This window comes from Sinocyclocheilus anshuiensis, unplaced genomic scaffold (genome assembly GCF_001515605.1).
Source record: "Sinocyclocheilus anshuiensis isolate Anshui unplaced genomic scaffold, SAMN03320099.WGS_v1.1 scaffold566, whole genome shotgun sequence".
NCBI classification, from domain to species: Eukaryota; Metazoa; Chordata; class Actinopteri; order Cypriniformes; family Cyprinidae; genus Sinocyclocheilus; species Sinocyclocheilus anshuiensis.
The window spans coordinates 1,184,648-1,195,277 of record NW_015542410.1 but is presented as its reverse complement, the minus strand read 5'-3'; the positions used below and the strand labels follow the sequence as shown (position 1 = coordinate 1,195,277).

At 37.7% G+C, this 10,630-nt stretch overlaps 1 protein-coding gene and 1 long non-coding RNA gene across 2 annotated transcripts in view; one reads left to right on the top strand and one right to left on the bottom strand.

The window, feature by feature from the left end:
• LOC107693335 (neuronal acetylcholine receptor subunit alpha-7-like) overlaps positions 1-3,873 on the top strand; it is a 24,717-nt gene extending 20,844 nt beyond the window's left edge. The window contains exon 10 of the mRNA XM_016492670.1: positions 3,074-3,873. Within this exon, the coding sequence (XP_016348156.1) occupies positions 3,074-3,859 (786 nt within the window). The 3' untranslated portion in view covers positions 3,860-3,873. The remainder of the gene's footprint in view (positions 1-3,073) is intronic.
• Positions 1,806-10,630, bottom strand: part of LOC107693337 (uncharacterized) — an 11,771-nt gene continuing 2,946 nt past the window's right edge. The window contains exon 3 of the long non-coding RNA XR_001634723.1: positions 1,806-1,874. This is a non-coding gene — a long non-coding RNA (uncharacterized LOC107693337). The remainder of the gene's footprint in view (positions 1,875-10,630) is intronic.

The following is a 10,630-nucleotide window of genomic DNA, read 5'->3' as shown; positions in this document are numbered from 1 at the left end:
GTTAATATTAAAAAGAAAATTTAATATTGCAGCAGGAGGTTAATGTACACATTCAAAAGTTTTTGTGAAACTTGTGAAAGAAGTCTCTTATGCTGACAAAGGATACTTTATTTAATCAAACATTCAGTAAAATAGTCAAATTGTTAAATATTACAGCAATTTAAAATAACTGTATTCTATTTGAAATTTAGATTTTGAAATGCAACTTCTTTCTGTGACGCAAAGCTGAATTTTCATATTTACTTACTCTAGTCTTCAGTGTCACACAATCTTTCAGAAATCCTTCTAATATGCTGATCTGCTGCTCAAGAAACGTGTGTTATTATTTTATTAATGTTGAAAACAGCTGTGCTGCTTTATATTTTTGTGAAAACCATGATGCATTTTTTTCAGGATTCCTTGAGTAGAAAGATGAACAGCATTTATTTGAAATAGAATTCTTTTGTAACATTCATGTATTTACTGTCACGTTTGATGAATTGAAAGCATCTTTGTTAAGTAAAAGTATTATTTCAATGGTAGTGTATGTGTTAGGGTTAGGGTGGCCATATGTGCCGTTCATACGGGACACGTCCTGGCCAGGATTTTTATATTGCCTAAAACATCCAAAGTAGTTTGACCAATAACATGCAGGTATTGTATATAATCGACCAATCGTGGCACGTGAGAAGGTGAGCTCTACAGAGAACGATCAAAGCGATGCAAATACACACACGTGTTTGTTCGTTCGTTCGACTTGAAGCGTCGGTGCGCACCGATCATTGTATGACACCAAAGTACCGCGAGAGCGATTCGAAAGCATAAGGAGCCGTCTGCTCTGCTCTCGATAGCTCTCGTGAATGTCATACAACGATCGATCTGCACAGTGCAAACAGCCAAAACCTGAATATTTTAGGCAATATAGAAATCCCGTACAAATGGCCCGTATGGTCACCCTAGTTAGGGTGGCCTCAAAAGGCTCAAATCTCAATGATTTTCTGGCCGTTAGACATGACTTCTGTCTTCCTTAAATGTAAGTCTATGGAATTTTTTAGCTGCTGGACAAAAATTGTGTGCCTCGCTGCTTATAAAAGTAATAGCACATTTCAATTTGAGGATTAATAATTAATACTAAGGTTAGAGGTTTATTTAATCTCTAACTCAAAGTATGAGCAATAATAATTAGTGGCACGCTTGCCTGAGCACAATGTCCTAGGATCCTATCCTGGGATCAGCTTTTAGTAACATTCACACCCAATGTACAACATGTGTAGTTATTGAAAATGTCTGCCAGAGCCATGGCTCAAAGGAGTTGAAAAAGAAAACCCTCTTTATCTGAACAACCGGGAAAAAGCAACGCTTACATAACAGCAACGGTAGTTATCTTACAATCTAAAGAGCTAAAAAGAGATACAGTTCAGAAGAAGATGCTAAAAGGTGGATACTGATCAGGGAAAGATGTTGTTGTGATGCTTGTCAAACCCCCAAGGGCAAACACACACCTCAACTGTCTAGTGTCTTGGTAATGCCTGTTTTTTCATTATATATATTCTGCAAATTTGTTGATATTGCACTAGTTGCACTGCTGTTGTTAATGATAGCCAAACTTGCATTGTGTGATCTTTTAATACACCAAAATGTGTGAAGATGCCAATAAAGGACCTAGTTGCTTAAACTGCAGTTTTTCTGTGGATGAAAGCATTGCCAACCCCACTAGTCGTACATTTTGCCATGCTTTATGCCTCTACTTGGCCAGGACTCGGCAGTGCAACTGAATAATTCTAACTTGTCACCTCTTTATCTCTCTCTGCGTCATAGTCCTTGCTGTCATATGTTGCTGTTTTACAGCTCCTTTTCTTCCAAAACCTTTCCCCTCTTGACTCAGCAGACGCTATCTGAAAAAAAAAGATTTGCATGGATTATTTTACTTTATTTGTTGTTCAGACAGTGCTGTATAACCTTTTGTTTAGACTATACTACATATGCTCTACACGTACATATAGTTCAAAACGGCTTGACATGCTGCTGTGAAATGCATGCTTCCTCTTACATAAATACATAAAATTATCAGCTTGTACATTGGATTTTACTTTTAATATTCAAAGCTAATGTTGTTTACTGAGAAAGCAGGATATGGGTAAAATTTGATTCAGTTTTAAAAGTTGGTACCGTAGGGAAATTAGGAAGATTTGAGATTTATACAAAGAGATTATTCTTAACTTGGTATCTCCAAATAATTCCAATTACACTGTTTTATTAATTCAGTTTTGAATAAATCATCCTTACAGTATCCACAACTAGCAACACTGGAATGAGTAGCACTAAGAAACACATATAGTTCAAGGTGACTTTTATTTATCATACATTTTTGAATAAGTATTGATTATAAAAGAGTAGCATGGAGTGAGGATTTAAAATCAGTAGAAATAAATCTGATGTACTTTTTTATATAAAATATGAGGATTATTATAACCAACACACACACACACACACACACACACACACACACACACACACATATTCTTTTCTATATAAGGATATATGTTATATTTTTATATATATATATATATATGTTAAATAGTGTATTTAATCACTCAGTGTTCAAAATTTGAAGCATTAAAGGGATAGTTCACCCAAAAAAGAAAATTCTATCATTAATTACTCACCCTCATGCCATTCCAAACCCGTAAGACCTTCATCTTTGGAACACAAATTAAGATATTTTTGATGAAATCTGAGAGCTTTCTGACCCTGCATAGACAGCAACACAACTGAAATGTTCCCAAGTCCAGAAACATAGCAAAGAGATCGGTAAAATAGTCCATGTGACATCAGAGGTTCAACTGTAATTTTACGAAGCTACGAGAATTCTTTTTGTGCGCAAATAAAACAAAAATAATGACTTAATTCAACAAATTTTCTCCTCCTCATCCCATCTGTGAGTAATTAATGACAGAATTTTCATTTTTTGGGTGAACTATCACTTTCAATAATCATAAAACCAACAAATAAAAAAAATGTGTTAAATGTTTCCTACACTACAATTGCATAATCTCTTATACGCATTCCTCCCTGTTCATCTGCCTTCTCTTAGGTTCAGATAGTCCTGCTCCAGTGGGTGGCATGGTTTTTGCGTATGAAGCGTCCTGGTGAGAGTGAAGACCCTGAGCGCCCTCCTTGTGCCCCTCACTTAAGACGTTGCTCTTCAGGTTCCCAGAGCGGCAGCGTCCCAAATGCACCCGGTTCTGCCTCTGCAGACCTGCACCACCACCACCACACATCCTCTACGCTACACCCACTTCATCCCCAAAGCCTCTTTCAAGCTGCGGCGGCCGCTGGCCACACCCACCATCTTCACAATCAGACCAACAGTGCCAACATCAATGGCAACCTGCTTTACATCGGGTTCTCCAGTCTCGACGAAGCTTTGCCACCATCCTTGCTCGCCGAATCTTTGCAAAGAAACAGCATGTCTGGCGGCCCACGTCCTGCAGTGGTTTCGCCTCCAGCAATAGGATCCAGCCCACCACCTCACCTGCCCTCACAGTTCTGCACCCCTCCACCGCCTCCCACTCCCAATCTGGAGGCCACGGGTTGTCCGAGCACAGTGTCTGGCGGCGGCGGAGGCTGTTCTTGCTCGGGGACCAGTGGTGGAGGAGACCCACAGCTTCAGGCTATTTTAGAAGAGGTGCGATACGTTGCTGATAGGTTCCGCGGACAGGATGAGAACGACAGCGTGGCCGAACAGTGGAAGTTTGCTGCAGCCGTAATCGACCGACTTTGTCTGGTGGCATTCAGTGTTTTCAACATCATCTGCACCATCTCCATTCTTATGTCAGCACCTAACTTTGTGGAGGCAGTTTCCAAGGATTTCATCTGATTGCTTTGTTGGAAAAGAACGTGCATTCGGGAAACTTGGGTTTGACAGTGAATGGGGAATATTCATCTCCCTAAAACAATGACTTAGCTTTTTTTTCCAAGACTGTGTTTGGAATAATGCAGAATCTTGAGGTCTGGATCGAGAACGCTTCTGATTGGACATTTAAGGCTCACTCAGACATCTCAAACTGAACTATAATGTTGGTGGAACGCTGAAGACCTTCACCGCAAGGTGTCTGTAAATGACGATCCGGTTGGTTCACTATATGGTAAAATGTTCGGAAATGGAATGAATGAAAACCTAAACATAAAACGTGAAACACTGATTATTGACCTTCTAACTGTGTCGAAAGCCTCATAACCTGAACCTCTGAGGAACGGCCAGTAAAGTGTTACTCAAACTTGTGTGACATTGTACATCTTACATCTAGCACAGTGCAAAACTTCTCTAAGATGTCAAAATCTATTTTGGTAACGTTCATCTACGGGAAGGCGAGGAGAGAGGGAGGGAAGAGCAGAAGAGACAGAGAGAAATATTGATAATAGTGGCAGACGTGAGGTGAATGGCTCATATGAAGCCAGATCAAAAACTCTCATCTTAAAAAATGAAAAAGGCACTTGTTTCAAGGACAGATAGGCGAGTTGGAGAACTGCTAGAGGGTTTGAGTGATTCAGATAATGGAAAGATACAGAAGAAGTGAAAGATGGAATACCCCTCTGACGTGGACAGAGATGTAGACCGATGGAGATATTAGGGCCTCACAAGACGATGTGGCAAGAGCAGAACAAGGGTAATGAAAGACAAAATGAGACAGAGTGCATTAGAGAAAGAGACACAGTCAGCGCAAAACGAGAGAAGGATAGGCTGAAGAAGTGGTTTAGACAAGTGGATAAGAAAATGAAAGAGTGATAGGGGAATTAGAGAGGGATGGACAGAAACAGACGGAGAAGGCGGTCGGGGGGTAAGTGAGACTCAGCAACATTTACTGGCAAGAGGAAGAATGGCTTCGCAGCTTGAGAGAAATAGCGCATCATGCCCCAAAAAAGCCAAACAGTGAGTGCATCCGTCACAAAACAGATGAGGAGAGAAAAACATACTGCGGAAGGGAAGTGGGAGAGAGTGTGGGAAGAAAGACTAATAATCCCCTGAGACATACTGGAGACATGGGTGGAATCTCCTTTCCTCTCTTCCTTCACCTCTGTGAAATGACAGACAGTGTGAGGTGTTCAGAGATGATCCTATGAATACCTAAGTAGGAGCAGAGTCACAACCACAGTAACTGTGCCCAGGTAAATCTCTTTCTTGCTCTGTTTTTCCCACTTACACATACAGTGTCCTACAAATGTTTGGAAACGCCTTGGGTAAAGTGGGATTTTGCACAATATCAGCATAAATCCTTACCATTTTTTGATGATTGTGCATTGATAAGAGACTACACAATCCTTTTAGTAAATAAAATATTAACGTATCCAGAACATACGTGAGCTGTTGTAACCTGTTTTGTGATTGGTCTATTAATCAATCCTTAAAGTGTGCTGACCAAATAATCTTCAAAAAAGAAACCTAGGCCAGTTAAATCCAGTAAAAAAGCATCACAATCTAACTCTGATGAGTATTTATTTACATTATGTAATCCAAAAGAAAGTCACTTTTATTGATAGTTACTTTAATGCTTCCATTCTAAGAAATGATTTGTGCTGACATTGTTCAATGCCGACTGGAGGCTGTTTTCATATCCATTGTTCTGCTTATCCATAGTTTTCTATGAAAACATGCACTAGATGGATGTTTCACTGCTGCGTTTACGTCTCACGTCTTTCGCGCCGTCTTACGCATGAACGGTTCTAGGTCTTGTGTTTTTTTTCTACTACCCTGCATCTCATGAACGCATTCTGTGTGAATGGCCCCTTAGCATGTTTTCAAACTTTCGTAGGGCACTGTACAACCAATGAACATTAAGCAGAATATTACCATTTCAGTTGGCTTGTCAGTAATTCTTGGCATTTAAAGCTATTGAGTGTAATTTTGAAAAAAAAAAAAGTGTTTCCAGACAGGTTGCCTATACATTCCCCCAATCTGCCATTGTTTGGGCAAACAGGTAGTCAACCCCAAATCCATATCATTAAGCCAGTCTTTCCATTTGAGGGGCTCAGGAAATTATTAAAATCAGTGCACTTGGTGCCATATTGGTATCAGCTATGTCCAGTCATGTAAGTACAGTTCTATACTAAATGGGGAACAACCAAAATCTCTTAAACTGTTGGTCAGTGTTATGATGTCTGGTATCATAAATTGTAAATAAATTCTTCAGCTAAAATCATCCAAAATATGTATTGTTCAGATTCACAGGTCCATATTCATGAGTAATCAAACAGGAGATGCCTCTAAAAACTTGACTGGCTGTTTTAACTGAGGCAGGAGTCTATCCGCCATATTGATCATTAAGCCAGTCTTTCCATTTGAGGGGCTCAGGAAATTATTAAAATCAGTGCACTTGGTGCCATATTGGTATCAGCTATGTCCAGTCATGTAAGTACAGTTCTATACTAAATGGGGAACAACCAAAATCTCTTAAACTGTTGGTCAGTGTTATGATGTCTGGTATCATAAATCGTAAATAAATTCTTCAGCTAAAATCATCCAAAATATGTATTGTTCAGATTCACAGGTCCATATTCATGAGTAATCAAACAGGAGATGCCTCTAAAAACTTGACTGGCTGTTTTAACTGAGGCAGGAGTCTATCCACCATATTGATCATTACGATCACTCCTGATCATTGGAAAGCAATGTAAGCTGAGGTACGTCTTCAGGGAAACCAGTTTTTGCAGTTGGGATTGTTGATGCTAGTGGTGTAGAAATTACTCCACTGAACAAGTTGTAAATAACCTTGGCTGTTTCTTTGAAGGTTGAGTGGCTATAGTTGAGTTTGATAGAAAACAAGGCTATTGTGTTGTTGAATTAATTCTTGCTATGTGACTTACTGGGCCTGGAAATTCACAGAAAAACCGAAATAGAGTTGCAGATGAACAATTCACAGTGAAGGTCTTCAGAGGAATGACTGAAGCATATTGTGGTTTCGCACTAAATAGACTGTATACCATTTCAAATCTGCCTTTAGGCCAGTACATCTTTCAGGTGAATTATTATGATAAACCAGATGGAAAATTTTTTTTCTGTGTGACAGCACATATTGCAAGTACTACTTTATTGCTACTGTCATTATAGCAATTAGTGGTTGTTACGGTATTAATTAAAGTTCATCCAAAAAGGTACACGCTGCCAAAAGATTGCTGCTGCTCGCTGTGCTCTTATGAAATGCCAGCCATCTCGTCTTAATGGGGGACCAAGCAAATTACTTTCAAATTTCTCTCTCTCTCTTTCTCTCTCTCAGATGCAGACACAAACCATTTCCCATCTTTGAATAAAGTATTCTTTTCTAATATGCAGTCTGTGCTTCGTCATTTCATGGCTAGCTGAAGCTTAAATAAAAGAAAATGATAAGAGCTGAAAATAAGACGGGAAATGTGTGACATTGCTGATGCAGAATGAGAGACGAGGGCTGTGCTTGTTATTTTTAAATAAATGTAATTTTTAATTTCATATTATTTCCTACATTTAAATGAATATAGAAGCAGGTTGTCTAAACAAGCGATAAATTGCAAAGCTCATGTCAGAGTTTGAAAATACATACTTTGTCTTTCAGTAATGATGTAATATGCAATTCTGAGTTTGTTTCTTACGCAACATGATGCATCGCAGTGTGCACTGGAGCAGACAAATAAGAAATCTAGATCTCTAAACAGACAGAGATGGGGAAATGCTGACGTGTGGTCCCGGCTGCACAGGGTTTTAATTGATCACTCGTTCATGAAGGAGGGATGGAGCGAGGGAGGGGTGAAAGTTAATGGTGGGGAGAGAGGGCAGCGTCTCAGCCCCTGGGTGGATTTACGAGGGAAAGCACTCGCGCATCGCATACACCGCCCCCAAAACTGTCTGAACTGCCAAAACACTACAAACAAAATGTTATAAACTACAATGACCTGTAATTCAATAAGAGATTATTAGATTCTGATGCAATTATATTCAAATCAAGGCCAATTAAGATCACAAATACATTAACAATGCTTTTTACTTCTATATTGTGATGAATTTCAGGCTAAAACAGGATATTTTAAAGAGAAAAATGGCTAGATGTTATATGGAAGGATGTATTAGGAAGTAAACGGGCTCGAATTTGATTTCATATTTCTTTAATAAAATGTATTTATAAATTAAATAAACATTATGAATTAATATCAAAGTGTGGATGAATCTGTAAATTTAAACGTAAACGTTAAGGTTGTTGTCAAAATAGTAATTTCACTAAAACTTATGTGACAGTAAATTTCGCGATCGACGGGAGTAAATTAAGTTTCTACGATTATGATTTGAGCTGTTAAACTTTCATTCACAAATTTCCGTTTTGTTATAATACAGTTTCTAACCAAAATGCTGATGATTTGACACCATTTTCAGAGTGCTGGGCTAAAAATGCCATTTTAGAAAAGTAAATGTCAATTGCAATTTTGACATTATGACGATACATCCCCACAGAGTTGAGCGTTTAAGAAATTCTATATAGCTCAATTTCCTATCCCAACATGCACTAAGGCTCTCAGTCAGTGCATCAATGAATAAAGATTGCGTGTGTCTGCCATTACTGCGGCAGCCATGGCTCGTCTGCCAGAGTAATTCACTCGCCTCTCTCCGTGAATGTGCTGCGCTGGCACATTGACTTGTCCAGATTTACCGTGCTCACTCAGATGGAGAAAAAGAGGATATAGGGGAATAAGAGTGGGTGTGTGTGGCAAATAAAGGTGATGGCACACGTTTTTGCAGAGATATGCTAGAGATGATGATTGTGTGTATGAGCCGGAGAAAGACAGAGCTAGTCTTGTGTGAAGGTAAAACTACTGTGGATTTGAGCATGAATGACGACATTGTGGTTATTAGATTGATAGATTGGCTTCTCAGTGTGTAAGAAATAAAGAGTTGAATATAACTGTAAAGATTTATATGATTTATAACTATATAACTATGTGTACTGCAAGTGGGAATGAGGGCTCAAAACGATGCGACAAAGTGTGAAATTAAATCCTTAATGAGCCTTAAAGTCAGTTTAAAATCAGATGAATTTGTCTTTATCAGGTAAGAGGGTAACAGGGTGGAAGCATGTTGATAAGCAATCTGCTCTCAAGAAAGGCAGCAATATTTGAAGATGCATGAATATTTACTCTCTAAATTTGTTAATTGTCTGTTCTTTTTTTCAGTGTCATTCATTGTCCCTCTTAAAGACACTGACACACAAACACATATCGGTTGATCTCTGAATGGCTCCTCCTGTGACGCCGTCCACAATATTGCTGGCGTGCAGCTGACGATCAATGGCTTTTAATTAACGGGGTAAGATGGGCACGGTCGATAATAATGACAAGGGAGAGGGAGAGAGTGATTGAGAGAAAGGGATGGGGCTGTTTAGGGAAAAATAAAACAAGATATAAAGATGCAGGTCTGTAAATGAATGTGGAAGGAATGCATAAAGATGAGTAAGTGAGAGAATTTACAAGTGTCCTGTAGGTCAGGGGTTTTCAAACTTTTTAATGCTTAAACCCCCAATTATGATTTATATGGTTTACACCAGGGGTGCCCAACCCTGCTCCTGGCAATCGACTGTCCTGCAAAGTTCAGCTCCAACCCTCATCAGACACACCTGAAGCAACTAATTAGGGTCTTCAGGATCACTTAAAAATTAAAGGCAGGTGTCTTTGATTAGAGTTGGAGCTAAACTTTGCAGGACAGTCGATCGCCAGGAGCAGGATTGGCACCCCTGGTTTACACATTATAAGTATGTGAAAATATTATTTGGAAAATATTTTTTTCTTAAGATGACTATCACTCTTTTTGTATCTTATCTAAAAAAAAAGGATAAAGAATAGAATAAATATTTATAAAATACAATCCCATAATGATCCTGATTATATGATTACCTATGATTATATCATATCAAGTTTAATTTAAGCTTTAAGTTTAATATGTTTAACCTTTATTTGTCTGTATTTTTAACATTTAATAGTAGTAAAAATAATAATGAAAACATTTTACATGTTATTATCATAATATTTATTATTAATAATAATAATAATAATTTTATTAAACATTTTACGTTATAATAAATAAAATAATTATTAATACTTTACAATGTGAACCTTTACATGTAATAATAATAATAATAAAAATGTTATAATAATAAGAATTATGAATTATAATAATACTTTACAATGTGAACCTTTACACGTTACATTTTTTCATTATTATTTACAATAATAATAATTATAACATAAGTAATAACATAACTTTAATATGTAAACCTCTGTTACAGTATTATTATTATTATATTATATAATTAATATTATAATTATTATATAATTATATATTAATTATAATAATCTTATTTTAAAATGTTAAACTTTTACATGTTAAAGGGGTCATATGATGCGATTTCTATTTTTCCTGTCTCTTTGGAGTGTTACAAGCTCTTGGTGCATAAAGAAGATCTGTAAAGTTGCAAAGACTAAAGTCTCAAATCCAAAGAGATATTCTTTATAAAAGTTAAGTCAGCCACGCCCTCCTAAAATGGCTCGTTCTAACACGCCCCCACATATCTACCTCACTATATGGTATTAGCATAATGCGCCCAAATGTGCACGCAAAGAAAGAAGGCATGGATGC